The 24,827-nt window shown below is 35.0% G+C and overlaps 1 protein-coding gene across 3 annotated transcripts in view; it reads right to left on the bottom strand.

Annotated features, from left to right (window-relative positions):
- The window catches only part of LOC118203294 (endothelin-converting enzyme 1-like), a 260,831-nt gene that overhangs the window by 133,711 nt on the left and 102,293 nt on the right, over positions 1–24,827 (bottom strand). For all 3 annotated transcript variants that reach the window (XM_085824282.1, XM_085824273.1, XM_085824278.1), the window contains exons 10-11: positions 20,985–21,121; positions 10,851–11,079 (exon numbers count right to left, since the gene is read on the bottom strand). In XM_085824282.1, the coding sequence (XP_085680408.1) occupies positions 10,851–11,079; positions 20,985–21,121 (366 nt within the window). The remainder of the gene's footprint in view (positions 1–10,850; positions 11,080–20,984; positions 21,122–24,827) is intronic.

Raw genomic sequence — 24,827 nt, 5'->3', positions numbered from 1 at the left:
AGCTATGCTCTCCATTCCTAGAACATCAGAAAACTACTAAAATATTCAAAACCATGGTGGAATCGCGACTGTCATGAAGCACTGAAAAAACAGAAAAAAGCATGGGGTATTTTTCGTAGATATCCTACTCTGCGAAACCTCATAGCCTTTAAAAGAGCCAAAGCAAATGCACGAAAAGTAAGAAGGCAGAGCCAGAGGGATTCCTGGATTTCATATGTGTCGTCAATAACATCCTCCACGCCTAGCAAGCGGGTTTGGGAAAGAGTTCGAAAAGCATGCGGCATATATAAAGACCACTCACTTTCCTTTTTGGAAAAAGATGGCCGAGTGATTAGCTCCATAGAAGAAATTGCGAATACTATTGGTGAGACATTTGCTTCCGTTTCTTCCAGCAGAAACTATACACCTGCATTTCTTTCTATGAAGCAGCACTCTGAAATAAATCCCATCGCATTCAACTCTTCCAAATCTGAGCCTTACAATAGAGACTTTACTATGCTTGAATTAAGGAGTTCTTTATTGCAGACACATAGGTCTTCTCCGGGTCTTGATGGAGTGAATTATGAAATGCTAAAGCATCTGTCCTGTAAGTCACTGAATGCCCTTCTCACTCTTTACAATAGGGTGTGGAAGGAGCATGCCTTTCCCAGTGCATGGAGGAGAGCTGTTGTCATTCCTATTCCTAAGCCAGAGAAAGATCCAAGGAATCCCTCCAACTATCGGCCAATTGCCCTTACGAGTTGCCTCTGCAAACTGTTTGAAAAGATGGTAAACAGCCGCCTAGTCTACTTCTTGGAAAAGAATAATATTATATCGCCTTATCAAAGCGGTTTTCGAAAGGGAAGAACGACCGTAGATAATATGCTTCTTTTAGAGACATCTATTCGAAAAGCTTTTGTCAAAAGAAGTCACCTTGTCTCGATATTCTTCGACATTGAAAAAGCTTGTGATAAGGCATGGAGATACGGTATACTCCGGGATCTTCACGAGAGTGGCTTGCGCGGCAACCTACCAATTTTCATTCAAAATTTCTTGAACACTAGAACTTTTCAAGTAAGAATTGGCTCTGTTTTTTCGGATGTTTTTGAACAGGAAGAGGGTGTGCCTCAAGGCTGTGTGCTCAGTGTAACCCTGTTTAGTTTAAAAATAAATTCTGTACTAAAAGAACTTCCTCCCACCATCTTGGGATCTCTATATGTTGATGATCTGCAGATTAGCTGTCGAGGAGCAGACATGAGATATGTAGAGAGGCAACTGCAGATGGCTCTGAATAAGATCCAGGAATGGTCAGACAAACAGGGATTTACATTTTCGAAACAGAAAACTGTGTGCGTGCACTTTTGTAGGAAGCGAGGTCTCCATCCTGAACCTGAGTTATATTTGAATGGTACAATTATTCCAGTTGCGCCTGAAGTAAAATTTTTAGGAGTGACGTTCGACCGAAAATTGACTTTCCTTTCTCATGTTTCACACCTGAGAAAGAAGTGTCTAAAAACACTAAATATTTTAAAAGTGTTGGCGAACACCTCCTGGGGTGCAGAGCGTTGCTCCATGCTTCGCATTTATAGAGCGCTCGTCCGCTCTAAACTTGACTATGGCTCAGTTGTTTATGGATCCGCTCGGTCATCTGTTTTGTTAAAACTGGATCCTGTTCACCATCAAGGTCTGCGAATTTGTTCAGGAGCTTTCAGGACTTCTCCTGTGCAGAGCCTATATGTTGACTGTAACGAACCATCACTTTATCTGAGGCGTGAGCAATTGTCCCTTTTGCAATATTTTAATACTCTATCTCAACCTGAACATCCCAATAAGCTGTGCTTACTTGATAATGAGTGTAACACATTATTTGAAACACGTCCATCCTGTGTTCCTACTTTCCCTTTAAGAGTTCGCCCTGTCATTGAGGAACTCTCCCTCTCTGATATGCACCCCCAAGCAGTACAGAATTTTGAAATTCCACCTTGGGAAAATTCACGGATCCAGCTTCTTGATGTTTTTAAACATCACGTAAAGGCGAGCACTAACGAGATCGTTTACAGACAAATTTTCGCTGAGCACAGGCACAAATATAGCAGTTATCATCCGATATACACAGATGGATCAAAGTCAAATGATCATGTCGGGATGGCTTTTGTGTTTGAAGATTACATTGAGAGCAGATGCCTGCACCATGCTTTCTCAGTCCTAACATCTGAACTATCTGCTATATATTATGGTCTTTTTTACATCTCAAAGCTCTGCCACAAAAAGTTCATAGTTTATACAGACTCGTATAGTGCTCTTAAATCCTTGGAAGCTTTTCCCAACACTCAGAATCCTGTGGTAGTAGATGTTCTCAAAATTCATAGAAATTTAACGATACGAGGATATGAAATCCTGTACTGCTGGGTTCCCGGGCATACGGGAATAAAGGAAAACGAGCTTGCAGACATCGCGGCAAAATCTTCTGTCGAACTGTCCAGTCGCCTTATCCCTTTTAGAGACATCTGCTGTGTCATCAAGGGAAAGATACGAAAAAAATGGCAGAAAATTTGGGATGTTCAGCATCACAACAAGTTGAGAAACGTCAAGCCTAGAATTGAGCATTGGGATTTTGCTGGAAATCGTAAAGAGGACGTTCTTTTGACTCGACTCAGAATTGGTCACACCAGAGTCACACATAGCTATCTTCTCAAAGCTGAAAACGAGCCTGTTTGTTTTAATTGTAATGTTTGTTTATCTGTTCGTCATATTTTAATTGAGTGTCCATGTTTTAATAGTCTTCGCCAGAAATATTTTAATAGCTATGACTTACCTCTCGACCGTTTAATCGGAAGAGAGGTCAATTCTAATTTATTTTATTACTATTTAAAAGAGATTGGCTTTTATTACCAAATGTAATTTGTTTTGAAGACTGTGTCTTGAATGTTAATATGTGCTTTTAACTTGTTTTTATATGACTTCATCCTCTGGATTTGGTACATTTATCTACTTGTTTTTATTTATTGAATGTTAATGTCATCAATTGTAATCATCTCATCTTTTGTTTGGCGCGTCATAATCATCTCTGGTTTTTGCGCCATAATCACTCACTCACTCACTCACTTACAGACACTTGAATACAGAATAATTTAATATAAGAACTTAAGTTATTTTTCCCTCCATACAATTCGAATTGTAGGTATTGTACATTTTTTTCATGTTATGTTATTCATGTTTCATATTCATGTACATTTTTTTCATGTTTCCTGTTTCTTCAAATACAGTGACTCTACAAGATGATCAATGGTTTGCGATGACTCACTAAACAATCTTGCACAGACAAATCCGCTTGAAAGATTTTGAGATCACTTCCACTGCGATATACAATAATGGAATACTGTCAATGCTCATATATTCAAAAGGACATTGGTACTATGCTCTTTATGGCCAAGCCATGGTTAAACCAACTGTAAGAGGTTATTGTTCTGGAAAATAACTAGAAAACTTGTGAATCCAGTAATATCCTCAAAATGCACGAATACAGATGCAGTGGTTTGATGATTTAGACCAAGGATTGCATTCTGCTTTCTCACTGAATTTCAAGTATTTCCTCTTGGTACTGTGCCTGTAATGCAATATAAAGCTAATAGCCTTGCTCAATACATTCGCCTATTTCTTCCGGTTATGTGTCCTGATACCATTTCTACAAAAGCATGGCCTGCGATTTCCATCGAACTCGATCTGATTCCAACCGATTTGATTTTCATGTACAGAACGTGATTGAGCATGTACAGAACGTGCTTACAAGATGATTCAATTTCTCTTACTCACCACGAGCTCTCTTTAGAAGATAAAACTATATCAGTTTCGTGAATGGATTCAGATAGCCCTTACTGCCAAGAATAGGCATGAACCTATGCTATCGAGTGTATGTTTCTAGCAGAGGCCGCCACATTCCGTATCGGCAGACTTTCGCCAAATGGCTTTTGCCACTGAAAATCTTTTGCTTTTTGTTTACCGTTATTTTACATAATTATTAATTGATCATTTTCCTTGTATTTCTGCACTCTAGTACCTTTTGTCATGCACCACGATTTAGGAAAACTTCAATGAATTCAAATAAATACTTACGTTTTATTATTTTTTCTATCACTTTATTACTTAACTTTAGAATATGTTTATATTTTAAGAAGCTATGAAACTCATTTACATTCTTTTACCTAGATTAACTATGGTTGAGAAGATATACATTTTGTACTTTGCATAAAGTAGATAAAAATGACTTCATTGCTTACTTTTAGCACAGTCAAAATAAAAGCAAGGTTTTTGTGTTTAGTTTTACGCTATATGCAAATAACAAATTAATCCCATTGTTTAAATGTAGATAGGAACAGCTTGTGTGTTTAGGCAAATAAAAGTAACTTCAATTTTATTCTTGGCTGGAAAAAAAAAAACATGTTTAGTTTTAAAAATGAAAATATGTATTTTTAAAGCTTATTATATTTGTAAAAAAGTCGATAAATGAAAAAGTAATATTTATCTAACATAAATTAAGTTAAATACATAAACTGCATATAAACATAGGACTATTTAATTGTCCGAATTTTTAATGTGCAGATTGCCATTCTAACTATTTCGAATACTTGGAATTTAAAGTGGGGTTATTTTCAGGTTAGAAGTTTTCTATCGGTTTTAACTGCGATTAAAAGAGGAACAATTCTCCAAGAAAAACTATAGCAGGCTTAAAATTCATGACTAGCCTTAGATGTGAGTTTGGCTCAATAAATCGTTAATTGTTCATAAATGGTAAATCTGTAAGTATACGAGGGCTATCTGCAGTAGGAGAGACGATTCCAAATGACGATTCCGTGTTCGTATTACACATGCCGAAAACTATAAGAATTTCATGCAACTAGCTCATTCATCTTCTACAATATCCAGTTAGAAATACCAGTGTTTCAACTAACCTTTTGGGTGTGTTAGTAACCGTTGGGTTACTAACACGCTTTATCCATAACCTTGCTTAAAAAATTTCTGAAAATGTTTGATAACTAGAAAATTAGCGGACGAAAAACATAGACTAACAAACAAACAAACAAACAAAAAAACCCTCATAAATTTTACATCACGCTCAAAGGGACATTCTTTTAATGTTTTGTTTCTTTTAAAATATACATTTGTAAGGTATAATTCAATTTTATAACAGTTATTTTAAGTTTATGCCTCTTTCCTGTCCTCCCTAGCTTCAGCTTACAACTCCCTACCAGAATGAGTTTTTCGAATCGCGTTAAATGCAAATACGAAGTAGAATAGTATTTAAGTCAAGTTCAACTCACTTCAACAGAGAGAGTGAGGATTTCTGAGTAGCGAGCGTTTGCCTTTGGGCTATGTAAACTGTTATTACGCTCGGCCGTATTACGTGCCTTTTGATAACTTCGCTGGCTAATTTAACATTACGGGAGAACTAGTTTAGAACTGTGTTAGCTTCAACTAAATCTCCTTAGTTGGTGATTAGTTAGTTCTTATTTCTGACATTTTAAATTCCAAATGGAGGCTTTGATGTACGCCCTACGGCAGGAGACGACTGTTAAATCTTTATTTTGAGCAAATAAAGGATATTAACCCTTCTTGATGTTTATGTTTCTGTTCTTGGACTTAAGTGATTATTCGCTTAGCAGATTACTAGGTTCCTCGACATTATATTTAAGAAGATAAAATTCAGGAACTCTATACCTTTATTTATTAAATATTATGCTTTTCGCACTTAAACCATAAAATTCAATTCAACAGCAATATCGCAAAATATTTAAAAGAGCATATCTTTAGAATTTCCGATACATAGTCTCCCATGCTGGAGATTAAAAAAAAATTTTCCCCGTATAGTTTTGCCATTGCTCGCTTTGAAATCGTTGAATGTTTTAACTGCAATTTATACTTATTTATTTTTAAATAGCGGAAGTACCTGATGCCAGTTAAGTTACACTGAGAGTAATGCATCTAACGACAAAGAGAACGATACAGCTGTAATCCTTCTCTAATAACGATGCAAAAAATACGACTCGTAGTCATACATTTTTCAGTCTGATGCGATATGGAACCCACATAAAAAATTTCAATGGAAAAATAAGCTAATTCTCTCTCATTATATCAGCAACAAAGGCAAATATCAGCAATCTTTCTAATCAAATGGTCATAAAGGCTCAAGTTCCATCCAATATTTCACCTTATATTCAATTTGAGTCGATTAAATGTGGCAAAAAATTTATCATAATTGATCGGAAATCAATAACGCGAACAAAGAAACACACACGCAAACAAAACGTTCTTCTTTATATGTATAGATTTTATAAAACTTACCAATTTTTGATCAACAAACTCTACGATTTAAAAGCGAGCAATAGCAACACTTTTCGAAATAAAGCATTTTTATCTCCAATGCGTGACACTGTTGCCACTCGGAAAAATGAGTGCGAAAATTAGCGCTTTCACAGTTTTTAATTAATATTTCGGTTGATTAAAGTCTTAGGAAGATGGGAATAGCCGAAATGGCTTCCCACGAATTTTTGGAATCGGGACTAATGTATTTAATGTTTGGCAATGCTATTTTTATTTCATCGTAAAACTTAGAAATTTTTTATTAACAAACTCTAGGATTTGGAAACAAGCAGTGGCAACAATTTTCGAAATAAAGCAGATTTTCGTCTCCAGCTTGCGAGACTGTTGCCACTCGGAAAAATGGGGGCAAAAATTATTGTTTTTCCGAGTTTTTAATTAATATCTCTGATTTTATTTCATTTAATTATTTATTTATTTTTAAGAAAGTGGACGTCGACCAATTCCAGGACCCAGGAAAGAATTGTAGAAAGTTTGGTGACAATAGCTATAGTAGTGACTGAATTATTAGAGGACAAACAAACATACTTTCTTCTTTATATATAAGAGATAGATTTATTTTGACAAATCATAGGGAAAACTATCTTTCTAAGGTAAGGGATAGTTTTGTAGAGGTTCTTCTAATGAAAACTGACTTACTGTCTAGATTTGATCGAAACATAATAAAATTAGTTGCTGCATCGGAAAAAAATGTTCGATTTTTGGAGGTTGCTCTTGAGATGATTGTTACTATGAATTGAGAATTTGAGTAAATGAAAATTGAAATTTGTCTAGGTGTCCAGTTAATTGGGCAGTTAAAATTTTAAACTGTTGAGTCTTTGAGTCAGATAGTCTTTTTGTTCGAAAGTTAGCAACCCTTTAAGATTTGGGACAATGATTTTTTCCAGCCATAATATATGTTAAAGCTCAAGTAAGTTCTTAGTTACTGTTTAATTAATAGTTTACAAGTTCTTTATTCTCATGCTAGCCATGACCCATCTCGAACATCTGTTAAGCACAAATTAGGCTGTTTGATGCAAACTCAAATTAACAGATAGAATTTTAATAGAGAGTTTCTGTTCTGGCACGGTCAAAAGTTATGGTACGTGGGTTTTCTGTAGTTTATGTACGTAGACTGTTTTAACTTTTGAACAACTCAAGAAACGGTTTTACTTTGACAAATTGACGGCCTGCGAATACGTTTGAATTATGCATTTGTTGCAAATACGGTGTTGCAAAAATTTCAAGAATTTACTTATTTGAAATCCGATTTCAATTATTTTCTTTACCATTAAAACGTAACATGAGTAACTCACCAGAAAATTTACAGATCGAGCTAATTGATTTACAGTGTCATATAAACCTTATATCAAAGATTTAAATATATAGATTTGATTAACTTTAGTTCGCACTTTTGTCCATTTAACTGCTTTCTTTGAGAATATTTTTATTTGTGAACAATCTTTTCTTCTCAGTTGAAAATTAATAAGAAAAGAACTCAATTTTGTCTAATGAGCATCTACAGCCCGCGATGATATTAATTTCTAGCATTTTGTTCCAGTACATGGACTATCCAGTTTGTATGTACTTGATAAAAATAATATTGTAAAGCAGTTTAAATAATATTGAAAATCCAGTCAATGTGTAAATGAATTACAAGTTTACTTTGATTATCTCAGTAAAGGTAGTGTAAATATGAATTCACATAATGTTTAAATGTACACATAGCTGTCATGATTTTATGTAACTATCATATATAACTTGTACAAGACAATGTTTGTAATCAACATATCTATGCTTGTATGACCATGTAATATTTATAATTTTACGCGGAGGAAATATTCCCTTCTGCCAGGATGACTATTAACACTGTAAGACTTTTACAACAAAGTCAGGTCAGTGGTTATCTCAGGCGGCGCTCAGTACATGGACATTATAATTATTTACATAAAAATATATTTATTTTAATGCTTCTGTCGAAGGAAATTTCATAAATACGAGAAAGAGACTAGGATCTAATTATTTTTCAGATTATGTTCCAGTTAAAAAGTTTTAATAATTCATTTATTCTTAATTTATTTAATTTTTTAGTCATTTAATGACCCATTAAAGGTACTTTTTCGTTTAACCGGCGTAAATCTCGCCAAGCAGACTTTATTGGCGACAACACACAGTATACACATAAATAACAAATGTTAGTTCTAAGAATTTTTTATTTTGAAAGCATAAACATTTTAATATCATTTAAAATTTTTGGTACTATTCGGTTTCGAGGGCCGTAAAAAAATTGCAGCGAAAATGTACGCGCAAAAGCGCCGAATCTAGCAAACGCGCCCATTTAACAGCGCGCCAAATCTAGCGTACGCGCTGATTTCAGATTGCGTAAATTTATATAGTTCTATATTTCTTAAGACGCCATTGAAATACTAGTTTAATTTTTAAATCCTTTTTTGATTTTAAATTCCTTTTTGATATCCTATGGATTTTACAATTTGGGAATTGCCCATGACGAAAAGTCGGCAATAGAATTTTGGGTAAAGTGTAGAATCACCTACTGCTTGACGCGTTTTTAAGAATTACACTACTCGGTATCCATGTGCACATCGACCTATTTTCACTTAAAACAAAAAATCCTAGAATTGCACAAAAATGACACTGCGCACAGTCTTGACTTTATCTATGTACACATCGACCTATTTTCACTTAAAAAGTAAAAGAAAATTGACAAAAATCCAATTGTTTTTACCCTTGTAAAAAGCGGTAAACAAATAAGTGAGCGATTCTGCACTTTACCAAGAATATTTTCAAAGAAAAGGCATCATTCATTATAGAAAATTACGTTTGAACAACCAACGAAATGAAATTATGCTTTAGCGATAAGTCGGTAGCGAAATAGCGATGCAGGCATCCATTCAGTTATGTTTAGCAATTTTTATATAAATTATAATAATGATCTGAAATAGTTATTTATTCTTATGCTTCCATTCAGCCATGCTTAGCCTTTTTTCATATAAATTATAATAATAAAAATGTATTATATGAAATTAACCTTTCATCTAAATTAACACATCAATCTTAAATAGTTATTTACTATTATACCTCCTTTCTTGCCGCAATTATTTTTGGCAGCATTGGCATCAACAATAGTTTGGCGAATTTTTACGGCCCTCGAAACCGAATAGTACCAAATTTTGTAAAAATACACTAAATTTTTAAAAAGGCATTAATTTAAGAATTTACTATGATTTCATGGTTCAACATCTTGATTCACCGGTTCATATCACATGACCCCAAGTAGTCTCATCTCACGTAAACTACGCTACAAAAATCTAATTCTCTCAGTAATTATCTACATTAATTTCAAGTTAAATCTTAAATTAAATCTTTTGGAATACAAATTTAAATGCAAGAATTATTTCAATTCGTACGAATACTTACTTAGAAATTATGTAAACCGCAGTGCTTTACTTCGTTTGAGCATTCTCATTATAATTCATGAATTTAAACCCTGACTTCACTTTTTCTATATTTTCGCCTTTGGGTGAGCGGTGTTATTGCATCCTAATTGACTTAATTACCGCGAAAGCCCTTAGTGATAGAAATTATTTAAATGGCAGATATATTTTGAAAATATAGTAGAAAGAAATAAGCAAACCACAAATGCACGTTACATGTTTATTTACTTGGATAACTAAACTTGCTTATTTCTTTCTACTATATTTTCAAAGTATATCTGCCATTTAAGTAATTTCTATCACGTTTTCAGAACGATATGCTCTAAAGAAGTTTATTCAGCAGAAACGAAAAAGAAATTTTGATTTTTCTGAAAGAAAAAGAAACAACATCTACAGCGCCGACGAAGCTAAGCCTAACACGTTGAAAGTAATTTCTATCACTTAGGGCATAAAATTGAAGTATCTAGTAAAATTTCTATGTAATTTTATGCCATTCTTGAAAGAAAAAATCAATCCGATAAAAAAATTGCTGCTACTTGTTTTGAAAATCAAACGTAAAAGGTTACCTGCGAGGATATTCCGTTTGCCATCGGTTGTACCATTTTTGGCAACTTTATCGCCTGCGCCGATAAAATGGAAAAGTACCTAATTAAATCTGTTAGAAACATTTGAATTAAATGTCAGTTATAACTATTGATATTTAGCTGTAAAATATGCCTGAATCACAAAGTGAAACCAACAAAAATAACTTTCAAGTACCCAAACATTAGATTTATAAATACACAGAAAATAAATGTAAATTTGAATTTTTTTTCTTTTTGCGCTATTATTATTGTTTTGCATGTTTTTTATAAATATCTACTCAGCGAAATTAAAAATTTCATTAAAATACTTTTTTATTTTGTTCATAATTTTTTTATTTTATTAAAAAGAAATTCTGCCCTGTCAGCTGTTTTCAGATCATGCATTTGGCCTGCATGTATTTTAAATTTGAGATCACTCACATGGGAAAATTCTGTGATCGTTTATGCATCTGCTATAAAATATTTAAAACATACTAACCTTTTTTAGTTTCCGCTTAGGAAGGAATTTGGACACATATTCCACCCCTAAAGCGTAGGGCATGTACAAAGAGATCCATCCTACGCAGTGCTTCCACTTATTCAGATTATACTTGAATGGCGTTTGCGCTTGACCCTCGAAGCTCTCTTGCAGCACTAGTCTTAAGATGAAGCTCATGTCGTCCATATTATCCATAATAACGCGTAACATGAGATAATCAGCTATGGCCCTGAAGCATTCAACATAATTATTAAACAATTATTAATGCTCAATTGTATTGTTATTTGCACACTATGTAAAGATTCATTCAAAATTATAAGGCGGTTGAATGTAGGGTACACGGTGATTTTATCCGTTATTCCTCTCTCAATCAATAATAAAACAATGCGAGTGAAGTAGACAGTTAAATTGTTCAAGAACATTCTGACCTTAATTGAAAAGTTCCATTGCGAAGTGTAGGAAAAAGGAACTACTAGGAACTTGAATGGTTTGAAAAAAAACATTTTCAAAACATTGCTGCGTTCAAGAGACTTTATTTCTAAAATTTTACGAAATGTTACAAATGTTTAAAAATGAACACGAGAGGAGAAATAAAGTTTCGAGTTTTATGCAATGGTATTAATTACATAGAAAAATTCTCATTAATTATTTCAAAAGTTTTGAGATGATATAAATATGGATTTTCGGCTCTTAGAGAATCCAGCTGTGGCTCTCGAGCTTTTATGAAATCTAACGTGCGACTCCTATCGTCGTAAGTTTTGGTCACCCATGCTATATACAACTGAAAATTTATGCTTTTGGGAAATATGATTTATTTATTATGAAATATATATATAATCTTATTAACTTAGCCTCCAAACAAAATGTAACCCTTTTAACTTAGCTGACAAAGACCATCGTCAAATTAATGATGATTTTAATTTAGTACGGGTTTCTGAAGAATAGAATCATGAATATTCTGTGAAAGTACCTAAAATGGTACTGGGTGATGAAGGTTTGCACGAAAGCAAGGAACAGCTATGCAGATAGATGCTATATAAAGTAACAAATTATTACAGTCAAGATGTTGGTTACAAGCGAAAACATCGCGGACGAAAACGTTGCAGAGAAAACCATGCAAGACGAAAACGTCGTACAAAAACCGTAGGAGAAAACAAAGCAAGGAGACAGCATCGCAGTTCGGAAATATCGTAGTCGAAAATAAAGCCATTCATAAACTTCACAATTTAAAACCATCTTCGTTGAAAATATAGCTGTAAAAATAACGCACCTACAAATCATCGCATGACAATAACATAGCAGGCATGCATTTTCCAAGCTTTAAAAGTTGTTAATGCATATTTAGGTAATTATTTGTGAGCACAATATGAGGAATGTTTTTGTTTTTATATTTTATAATTACTTAATAATCTTTTTCTGAAAAAATAAGAAGGAAACTTTAGCATTCAGAAACTGAAAATGAGTAGAAAACTAAGGCTAGTTATAACATATAAAAGAATTTTATAATTTAAAATTTAAATAAGCCACTTTAATCGAGGTAACCACATGAAGTTACTCATCTTCCTTTTCCTAATCTTTTTAGGGTACATTTTGCATGAAAAATTGTCAATAAAACTTTATAAAAGAGTATTTGTCCTTAATTTAAACTGGTCTTAGTAAGATTATTTTTTTTTCTTTTTTATGAAAGTAAGAATCTTTCCATCAACTCCAATTTTTTTAAGCTTCCTGGCATAAGATTTGATTGAATTACGTGGAAACATGCGAACGCTATCTGCCTATATGAAGGGATACCTTCATGAATAAGTTTCAAGTAAAAACAACTCGTTGCCCACGTTACACATGGGGGAAACTCACGAAAACGTCTATGCAACCAGCCAGCTCGTCAGGATTCTCAATAGGGATTGCTCGAAATATCTCTATTGAGCGATTTTACCGCTCAACAGCTAGCGGGGTTTTGTCAGAAGAACAATTAAATAGAACAGCATCCACTTAAAAGCGTTACAATGCGGAGAAAACGTTGTAGAAAAGGAGTTGTCGAAGCAAATTTATATATAATATAAATGCGTTCAAAATAAGACTGAACTTCTCTTTTGCTCTAAGATATAAGATATATGCTACGGATTTGGTATTTAAATAGTTAATGTTAATTGAATTAATAATTAAATTGTTTTATTCCCCGTGCAGTGCAGCACTTGACGAATATTAAAGGAAAGCTAAGCCGGAAAATTAAAAATACAAACTTATCCGGTGAGAAGATCGACATAGACGGAAAAGTAAACGTTAACATTTCAAGTGCCGCTTACCATTACACGGCATATGTAGCAGAGATCACTGATCCTTGCATAGTCGAATTGGACTAAGGAAATACAATTTTTCTTTAGACTTTAAAAATAACGAATTGCATTCTACATCTGAGGATATAACCCTATTCGGAATTAATGATGAAGGAGTGAAATCTATCCACAAAATTATAGCGCAAGACGATATCACAATACCCTCAAGAATCGAGTTTTTACTTCCTGGATCCATAGCCGAATATAGAAATTTCCGCTACGGCATTATAGAATATCCCAATAACTGTAATCGCCAAAAGGAGTACTAGTTGCGTCAACACTCGTCGAACTATCGAGAACGGTTATCCCGGTGAGAGTTGCCAATGTAACTGAGATGGCGAGAGTTATTAAGAAAGGTGAAGTGGTTGCAGCATGTACTCCGGTAACCAACGTTGAAAGAAAGTGTAACATCCCAGAATGCGTGTCCTCAGAAGACCATTACATCGGAGTTGCTGCAGAATGTGCAATTAAACGACCATTTATTCTTGACACGGACCATTTATTCTTGACACGGACGCAAGCAATGAAAGTGCCGGTGCTGTTTTGCCCCAAAAAATAGACGGCCAAGAGCGCGTACTGGCTTACTGGAACATGTGCCTTTCTAAAATGGAGAGGAATTACTGTGTCACTAGGAAAGAGTTGCTCGCCATAGTTAAAGCTGGAAGAACATTTCCATCATTATCTATACGGCAGAAAATTCCTGCTCCGCACAGACCATGCCTCATTGGCCTGGCTTTTAAATTTTAAGAATCCTGAGGGTCAAATAGCGAGGTGGATACAGAGACTCCAAGAATATGACATCACTATCCGTCATCGGAAGGGATGATCTCACGGAAATGCCGACTCCCTGTCTAAAAGACCATGCCCCGAAAGCTGCCGATATTGTTCCAGGGTCGAAGCGAAATACGAGCTGCTGAGTCCAGTCGCACGACAAATTACGACACCAACATCGGCTGATCGAGACCCGTGGAATGATGATGAAGTCAGGAAAGACCAGCAGGAAGACCGGGACATTAAACCCATAATTGATTTAATGGAGTCATCAAACAGAAAACCTACCTGAAAGGACATTTCTATCTGTAGTCCTACAACAAACAATACTGCGCACTCTGGGATTCCCTTCATATTCGAAAGGGAGTCTTATACAGGAAATTCGAATCGGATGATGGGAAGACTTTCTGATAGCAATTGATACTTCCAAGATCCCGGATTCTTGATGTCCTTAAAGAACTACATAGCAGCCCTACAGGAGGCCACTTTGGAATACTTAAGACCTTGCAGAGAGTTCGTGAGCGCTTTTACTGGAATAATGCAAAGGGTTACGTGCAAAAGTGGTGCCGATCTTACGATGCCTGTGCAGGTCAGAAAGGACCGAAGAGACGCAGCCGAGGCAAGCTGCAACGTTACAACGTAGGTGCGCCGTTTGAACGTATCGCCTTTGACATCTTGGGACCTCTGCCATGAACTGCTGATGATAACAAATACATACTCATTGTCATTGATTACTTCACCAAGTGGCCTGAAGCGCATCCTATTCCTGATCAAGAGGCTGTCACAGTAGCTGAGGTAAATGATACAGCACTGTATTTCAAGGTTCGGAGTTCCTCTTCAGTTACATTCCGATCAGGGAAGGAATTTTAACTCGGCAGCAATCAAAGAACTTTGCAAACTACTCGACATTGACAAAACCCTAACGACGCCATTACATCCCCAGTCTGACGGCATGGTAGAGAGGTTCAAACGAACCATCCTTAATAACCTCTCATTAGTGGTTTCCAGAAACGACCAGGACTGGGACTAGAAATTACCACTGTTTTTATTGGTTTACTGCAGTGCTGTCCACGAGATTGCCGGCTATTCCCCATCACAGATGCTCTTCTGTCGTGACATTCGTCTGCCTTGTGATCTCTTGTTTGGTCGCCCTCCGGATGCTCCTTCATCGCCTGAGGAATATTGTTACGAAATGTACAGGCGCGGTAAGATTGCGTCCCCGCAAAGCAGTTTTAGGGTTGCCAAAAGGGTTGCCAAACAGGCGAGAAATCGCCCATTTGGCGACAAAATTGGCGATATACCATGGATGGTTGGAGAATTTTCTGGAACGAATTCTGCTCCCGAACACAAGCCGAAAGCTGTATAAACCCTACTGGCCTGCTGTCAGTTAGTGTGTGCGCCTCGTCTAGAGTGAGAAATAGTGAGTATCGAGAGTATGCCTCGTTGAGAGGGCGAGTGTGTGTGCCTCGCATAGAGTGCTAGAGAGTCAGTATCGAGTTGGTGTCTCATCTAGCGAGTCGATCCTTGCGGAATCGATCGACAGCCGGGCAGCGAGTGCCGAGTGGGTCGTCGAGTGCACCGAAGGAGTCTGTTAATGTAGCGCGGTTAAGTGCATCGTCGAGAGAGCGTGTTGAGCTCTGGGAACGACTGAACCGAAGAGTCGGGAGCTGTGCTCGTGTGTCGTCGATTGCATCGCGAGTTGTAGCGTGGAGAGTCTCTAGAGTACGTGGAGTTCCAAGAACGACCAAGCAGAGTCATGTGCTTTTCAGGAAGCTGTCTTCACTGTTATTGCCTGACAGTGTGAAGACTGTGTCGCTGATTGTTCCAGCGTGTTTATAGTAGATCTTCCACGACTGTTAAGGTATTTTGGAGCTGTCCTGATTAATAATTCGTAAATAAAGTGTGTTTCGATACTTCATCAAGTGTCGTCGTTATTCACTCCAAATCTACAAACCCCGTACGAACGCAAAGGAACAAAATAACGTAACAATATATTCCAGACCTAAAGGCCCGGTTTGAAGTGGTGCACAACTTTGCACGAGAGCGAATCAAGTTGGCGAAGGAGAAGATGAAGACCCGATACGACACAAGAGCTACTGAACATCAATTCCACGAAGGAGACAAGGTGTGGTTACGGAATCCGACTCGACGGAAAGGACTTTGTCCAAATTTACAGTCACCTTGGGATGGCCCGTACACCGTCCTAAACAGGCTGAATGACGTCTTGGTTCGGATCCGTAAGTCTTCGAACTCTAAATCCGTTCATTACGACAGGTTAGCTCATTACTATGGCCATAGTACGTAGTGTAAGTAATCGTAAATTGTGTAACACCATGGTCCTTTTTGTTTCTAAATGTGTATTTAGTATTTGATTAGTATTTAGTATTTGATTTGTACTTAGTATCTGATAACATTTGATTTGTTTTAGTTATTTCATTTATTGTTCATGTTGTTTGTTATTGTAATGTAATTTTTATTATTGCATTTATGCCTTAGTTGTAAGTTTAGCTTCCTGTCCAAGGATTGTACTGCCCAAGGACGTGCAGTCCTTGGGAAGGGGGCAGTGTTACGAAATTGGTATTTAAATAGCTAATGTTAGTTGAATTATAAATTCAATTGTTTTACTCCCCGTGGAGTGCAGCGCGTGACGAATATTAAAGGAAAGCTAAGGCGGAAAATTAAAAATACAAGAGCACGTGCATTTAACAAGTAAATATCTCTTTTCGCTGTCGAGAAAATTCCAGAAAATTCTCGCGCGCGATTTAAAATCTTACAAAAAGGGAAAAAAACCTCTCAATTCGATTAGTTAGTTAGTTAGTTGTTGTTTTAAGAGTTTGCTTAGAAAACTGCTCTTGTTGACGGTAGCGAATTCGCAGATTAGCTTTCTTTAGCTGTTTTGAATCAAGTTCTCTTGAACGTTTGAGTAGTTAAAAGATAACTACTTTGAGGTATTGTATTACTGCACGAATATCTGAGGAAATTTAAGCATTTTTGTTGCAATAATAATAAATTTTCTTCGTTTTTTATCGGACTTGTGCATTCATTTCATAACGAACCCGTACGCACGCAACAATATTAAATGCACTCAAAACTGACAGGGATATGAAAATGGTTTAGTTAACATAAACAGATTCCGGAACATCTTAAGTTCAAAAAAAAAAAAAAAAAAAAAAAAAGGGCGGGGGAGGACAGTTCTTTATCTCCCGTTCTACTGAGCCGGTTGACGAAATTCAAATTGCGTTCTTCATGTCTCGAAAGCGCGACGTAGGATATATATTAGATTTATATATAGCACTATTCTAACATAATTATTTTGACACAAAATCAGACTTTTTCTGAAATAACATACCAATGTTTTTACATATATCAATTCTACGACTCAAATTATGCCAGAGTGCCAAGTTTTGTAAAAATCCTACGAGTAGTTTTTAAAAAATTAGCTCTCAAAATTTTAGCTCCTCAATGTTAATTGAATTTGGCATATATTTATTAATATCTCTTTTTTTATTAAACGATTTTGATTTTTCCTTTCGCATTTCAAAATTTAGGTTCATTCCAAAATAAATTCACTCATTTTTTGTGTTTTGTTTTTAAAATTTCTATTTTTAAATAATTTTTATAAATTTTTCGAAAAAATTTTTGAATTATTACGTATAAAATTTTTACCATCATCTTAAAGAAGGTGTAGTTCTAAGCATACCTGCAAAAAATTAGAGTTTTTTATTCAAAATTTTCTAAGATATACATGAATTTACATATTTTCGCGTTTTGAAATTTGGCATCATTTTTTTTTTTTTTTGAGCAATAATAACGCCAAATGTGGTTTATGGATTTTGTTACAGAGAATTGCCACAGCTATTTTTAACCTTAAATTTCAAATAAATTTTTAAAAAGGATTAATTATATGAATTTTTCCCTCAATGATGCGTAATAAATATTTATTAATACTATATGAAAAGCTACTTTTTTTTATATTACAGATGATATTATTCAAATTTTGAATTTTTTTAAAAATTTGTGTCTTCTTTTTTTTAAGATGTTTGTAAGAGTAAATTTTTACCTTCGCCGTGCCATCGTCTGCTACTTTGCTTTAACTTCGTTTAAATTGAATTGTCTAAAACTGAGAAAGTTCGTTTGATGTTTATTTTCACAATGTTTTTAAGCATACAGGACGTTGACAGTTTGGGTCATGTCCCAGCATAAATTTTTACATTAATCCTTTTAGAAAGAATGTTTTAAATAGTAATTTTGCTTCGTGTAGTAGATTATATAAAAAATATATTAATATAAAATATTAATATAGAAATTATTAGGCTTAAAAACTCTAAATAATATGATTTAGATTGTTTGCACCCGATATAAAAATCGTGCCACTCCGTGGCACAGGACAAGCACTGCTGGAGTGGTTCATTTCTTTTCATTTAACAAAAATCTTTTGATTCAAATAATTATCCTTTGGACTTTGCTTTAAACTTGCATTTGATGCAACTGATATTTTTAAAAAAATTGATAGGAATACAAAATTTATGGTAATGAAGGAAATTGGGCGGGAAGTAAAAATTTAAAGGGGAATCTACTTCGAAGAAGTTGGGTGTTCAAAGAGAAAATACTTGGACGTGCATAGCAGCAAATAGCAGCAACTGAGTTAGTACTAACAAAAAAGCAAAAACCATATCATTGCAGATTAAATTGAAGAGCGACTGGTTTGCGACTATATGGTTGTAGAAATTTAAATTACATCATAGAACATCATATCGTATCATAAACGGAACATCCCATAATTTCTCAGTTGAATTATTTGAAGATTCAGGAATTTATCCAGTGACGTTATAAAGTACTATAATTCCCGCGCCCCGCCTTCTTAGCTTGCATTCGTGGTGTAGTGGTCTGCATGCTCGGTGCGTATTCGAGAGGTCCGTGGTTCGATTCCCAGCAAGGGCATTACTCATTTTTCATTTCCTCTACTTCCAAAAAAAATACCTAATGTCTCTGCAGTGGCGCCCGACCTAAAAGGTGGTGAATGATGATTCTTCACCACCAGGATTTGGCGACTGGGTCTCCTAATGCCCAACCGCCCTTTAAGGCATATAAGGTATTTCTCCCGCCTTCTTAGTGTGCCTTCGTAGTTTAGTGGTCTGCACGCTCGGCGCGTATTCAAGAGGTCGTAGTTCGATTCCCGGCGAGGGCATTGCTCATTTTCCAATTCTCCTGCTTCCAAAAGCCCTAATATCTCTAAAACCTATATGGATATAATCCAAAGACGCTTTCCCTCTTGATGAAACTAGTCTTTCCTTTCATCTCATGCCTTCAAAATGCTTAGCCGCTAAAGACTGATAAAGGCTCTGATCAAATACTGATGAAATGGATTGAACTTGATTATTAAATTACGGAAAAGCAGGGCTATCTGCCTAAAAGGAAGGATGCCTTCGTGAAGAACTTTCTAAGGGAAACCAGCTGGCCTACACGTTACAATGAGAAAAACCACGAAAACGCCCATGCAACCAGCCCGTTCGCCGGGATTCGAACCCCGGAGCGAACTACCAGTGTTCAGCAATTTTGCCGCTCGGCCGTTTGTGGGCCTTTATGAAATGGAAGGCGATAACTTTACTTAAAATGAATGTCAGAAATAGGAAGATGTTTCGAAAAGTTTGATGCTTTTTAATATAGTTGCAGAATGCCTGAAGAAAAAGAGCAAGCCATTAAGAAGGAAAAAAAACCTTTTTGCATATAATTTAGTATTTTTTTGAATTTAAAACTTTTTAATCTTATGATATTTGATTCTTACGATTTCAAAAATAAAATATTTAACTAAAATATGAATAACGTTTTTATATAAAATATGAATAACAATATGAGCACAATGTTGAAGCTATATAATATATTTCTCCCGCCTTCTTAGCGACCCTTCGTGATGTAGCGGTCAGCACACTCAGCGCGTAATTAAGAGGTCCGCGGTTCGATTTCCGGCGAAGGCGTTGCTAAGTTTTCATCTCCTCTGCTTCTAAAAAATAATGTCTCTACAGCTATTTAAAGAAATATATGCAAGTCATCCTAAGTTAAAATGTCGGTTATACATCTTTCTCATTTATATAGCTTTTCTATACGGAAAATTGAAAGGCGTGTTAACTGTGCTTTACTGTATTTTCTCTTTTAATATATTCAGTTTTCAGATGCATCGTAGTCTGGGACACAAAGCGTTCTTCCGAAAGAAACGCAGTTAAATTAAATAAAATAAAATTCTGAAAAATTTATATTAATAAATATATTTAAAATGCTCAGTTCGAATGAAGAAATAGAAAATTTTAAAACAATTATCTGAAGAGACAATGCAACACAAACAATTAAAATAAAAGTATAAAAATTTAAAAATTACCTAACTTGATAACTATGACAAAAAATATATATAAAGAAAACTATTTGAAAAAAATAAACGATGCACCTTTATTTACGCAGTTCGAATAGGTAAATAGAAATTTTTAAAACAGTTATTCGAAAAAAGCCACGCAACTTAAACAATTAAAATGAAATTCGAAAAGGAAAAAAATTACTTAAAATAATAACAGTTATAATTAAAAATATATTATAAAGAATATTATTTGAAAAAAAGGAACGATTGTAACTTTTTTTCCTCTCATGGGAAAGGAAACTAGGTTGCCATATATTAAGAAGTTCGCCAAGTGAACTATTCTTGGCGCAAACTGAAAAAAAAGTTCCAACATAAATTTGTGAATTTATCCGTAAATTTCGCTCCAAATTTTACAAAATTTCATATTTAGGCATAATTTGAGTCGTAGAATCGAAATATGTAAAAACATTGGTATGTTATTTCAGAAAAAGTCCGATTTTGTGTCAAAATGCCTAGTGCTATATATAAATCTAATATATATCCTAAGTCGCGCTTTCGAGACATTTGAATTTTGTCAATCGGCCGAGTAGAACGAGAGCTATAGAACTGTCCCCTCCCCCCTTTTTTTGTTTGTTTGTTTTGTTTTGAGCAGTGTACATGAAAAGCATAAATTTTAGGACCTACTTATGAGTAAGATTATTCAGCAACGGAAACAAGCTTTTAACGTATTCAGCATCAGAGATAAAGGCGCCAAGTGAAGAATACTGATCTCCTATACCTGTATAATTGACTACGGCCTTCACGATGTTACATATGGGTTTCTGAAAATCATTAAGATTACAGTTAAAAATATTCACAAAAAAAGTAAATAAACGAAACAACATAAAAAGGAAATGAGAAAAATACATAAATAAGCAACATAGAAAATTCAGAATAAAATTAATGAATAATAGAATTAATTAAGGTTATTTCACCGCGTATCATCTGTCAAATAAGTCATAATTTGCAAGACACTCTGCTTAAAAGGATATATTGAATGGCTTCTAATGCATTAACTGAAAAATAATGCAATGAGCTTTACAATAATACTTTGAAAACGTTTATCAGCCAAAATATTATGACCTTCCAGCAAATAATAAGCAGCTTGACATGGCATGGATTTTACAAGCTCTTGATAAATTTTCAGAGGAAAATTTACCAGATTTGCAAACTGAACGACGAAAGTTTCTTAGTTTCCGAGGAAAGGGTTTGTGAGCCTCGAACACGAACTCCGTAACATTCTAGCTGTGCTTAATAGGATTAATATCTAGCCTGTTAGGAAGTCAGGCTATCAATAGGAATTCGTGTTTCTCAAATTAGCACAGCATAATTGAGTCATCGTGATAAGCAGTGTTGTCATGCTGTAAACATCCATTTCCGGTGCGGAAGACAGAAGCGATAAGAGGATATATGTTATAAAAATGTTTATATAGTCCGCAACTGTCATGGCATGTTTTAATAAATCACCGATCCACCTGTGTCTAATTTAGAGAATGTCCACGAGTGCGTCCTCCAAAGTATTACCTTTACACCCTCCTGTTCACATTCCGCGTTACATCCAGCTGTATCAAACAACTCTTTGCCTAAAGGAAGGATTAGTCTGACTTAAGTCATCAACGTGATGTAAAAGAAATCATGATTTATCCGAAAACGCAACTCTTTTCTTTGTTGCATGATCCAATTACTGCTGTCGTAAACTTGAATGAAGCAGAGTTAGGAGAGACACATGAGAGGGGCATCGGCTGTTGAATCCTATATCCGAGCAACTTATTTGCTTTTTAATAATATCCGACACTTGAATGCGCGTGGTCAAGGTAATGAGATTTCACACAGTCGATGAGTTTAACCAGTCTCGTTTAAGAGAGCGTCCTTAATTTAAATTCAGGATCCGCCGGCCAATCATTAGATTTGAATTGATGTTCCAAGTGAGTTGCTAAAACATTTGCTTTGTCCTGATTCGAAATTGCTGTAGTATAATTGTAACAGAGTGGGTTATTACTTGAATATGTAGGTTTTAATTCTTTATGAGGGACCAGAAGGTATCATCCTGTGTATCTAAGCTTATCATTTTCCTCTATTATATTTCTATTTTATTCTCTCTAATTAAGTTTTTAAGGTATCTGCCTACGTTCGGAGCTCTTTTTTTAAAAAACATAGAATTCTGATGAAATATATATTTATTTAGTCAAAATATGATATCAAATCATGAAAATAGGTAAATGTTTAGGAATATTTTCATAAATTTTTGAAATATATGCAATTTTATGCACATTTTTAGGAGAATTTAACACTTACGTTAAATGTTGTATATTTTTTTCTCATAGCATATATTTCAATTTTATTTATACTGTATACTACTACAACACTCATCTGTGTTATGAACTAAAATATTTATGATATTTCTAAAATTTACTAAAATATGTGTAATTACATGAAAAAACACAGTTTTTTGTAAAATATTTCTTATCGTTTTATATATAAATACTTATAAAACAATCAAATTAATAAATATTACTTAGATTGTAGCTTAAAACCTAATAAATAATATAGAAAACACTTGGTGAAATTTAATAGAGATATCTTTAGAACATTTTGAGTAATTACATTTCTTGTATGTAAAAACACTAGAAAAATTAGTTTTTCAGAAAACGCATTTAAAGGTTTCACATTAACAGAAAAACTGTTCTGTTGTATTTACACACTTAAAATTCTCCACATTTGTACATCACACCCTCCATATCTTTATACTTTAGTAATTTTTATTTCCTATTTGATTTTAATTTTTTTCTGGCTATTATCGAAATGAGCGACGAATGGCGTTTCGAGTTCTTTATTCTTTCGTTATCAATTCCAAAGTAATTTTTAATCATTTCTTGTTCAATTGATATGCCTAAATGTTCAAACACAGGAAGTAATCCAAGATACCCTGAATTAAAAATTAAAACTGCTATATATGCACCCAGCAACATAGTCTTTATACCTAATCGCAATGTTGCCAGACCCAGTTCAAGAAACCGCAATGTTGCCAGTCTCAGTTCAAAAAATTAAGGCAAATAATTATTGCCAGAAACAAAAAAATGTACCCAGAATTAAAATGAAATGTTTTAGCACAATTTTACACACAAACAGGTAAAAAAAACCACGGATAACAACATTGTTTACCTTTAAGTTGAGCCTTTTAAATGGCACTTCCGGTCTTTCTTCTTTCACTTCCAGTTAATTGGCTATATCTTCTCTTCTAATTATCACAAACGTAAAAATGAACCATTTTCGGAATCCTACAAAACTTACTTTTCAAATTGGGCAATTAAAAAAAATCGAATTTTTTCGCCGAAATCGTTTTTTTAACGTAGGCAGATAGATACCTGAAAGCCCGTATTGAGATGATTAATTTCGCGCTTGATAGCGGAACCCGTGTAAGGTGATAGCATTTTCGAAGTCGATTGCGCTATCTCATTAATTAATATTAGAAGGGAGGCAGTAGATATTATCGCGGTTGGTAATGATGTCGCTCGCTTCGATAATAGCACTTTGAATATTTTGGATGAAAGCTTTAACTGCATTATCGATACCTTGCGCAATCTTTAAGTTATTGATATGCACGAAATTATTATCTCTTATTAGGTTTCCGCAGAGTATCCCGTCCGTGATAATTTCAGTGGTAGAATTTTCGGGTTTGGCGATTCAAAGAGTTGCAATGGCAAGGAGGTAGCCCCGTGCACGACAATGAGTGTGATAGGGTTGTAGTAGTTGAAAGGAGTCGGGGATATCCTAATGCTCAAGCCTCCTAATGCAAGTTCTAATGCTCAAGAACGGTGAATACACTCAGGCGGAGTGTGAATCACAATAGGATAGCTCGTAATTGTAGTCATGTAAAATCTTTCCATTTAAATTGCTCCGTCTACAGTTCCAAACAACATGCTTTACGTTTAGATTACCCGCCACGAGAGTAGGGACGTCAGAATATTGTCACTGAATCTGTTTGAAGGAGGGTTATTATAGAACGCATAAAAGTAGATGTCTTTAAAAGAAGGTAGATTGGCACACACAGTAACTTGTGCACACTTATAATCTCTGCTTACATTAAGGAGGCAGGAGGGAAAGTATTTTATGGCATAAATCATGGCACCACCACCTCGATGGTTAAGACGATCGCAGCGATATGAACATGAACGAAAGTTGGGAATACTCAGACAATGAAAGGGCTGAGCATGCGTCTCCGTGATTAGGCCTATATAAATATCATGATCTGTAAAGAAGTGCTGAAGTTCATGCAGTCGGATAGGGAGCCCACATGCGTTTCATACGGTGAAGCGTATTGTTGAGAACTTACGGATGTAATTATCCATGAATTTGGGGCAGAAGGCGCGGAATCTTGAAGTACAGTCATCTTTTATGCCGTAGATTGTTTGAATATAAAGGCTAGGCGTTATTCTTTAATAGCCCAGACGAATATTTTCAGTTCAGCTAAGACTTGCTTAGCTTTGA

Source organism: Stegodyphus dumicola, chromosome 1 (assembly GCF_044657685.1).
Source record: "Stegodyphus dumicola isolate Sdum_Otavi_A_Nest chromosome 1, ASM4465768v1".
Lineage (NCBI taxonomy): Eukaryota > Metazoa > Arthropoda > Arachnida > Araneae > Eresidae > Stegodyphus > Stegodyphus dumicola.
The sequence above is the reverse complement of the archived record's forward strand: the minus strand, read 5'-3'. Positions and strand labels throughout refer to the sequence as shown.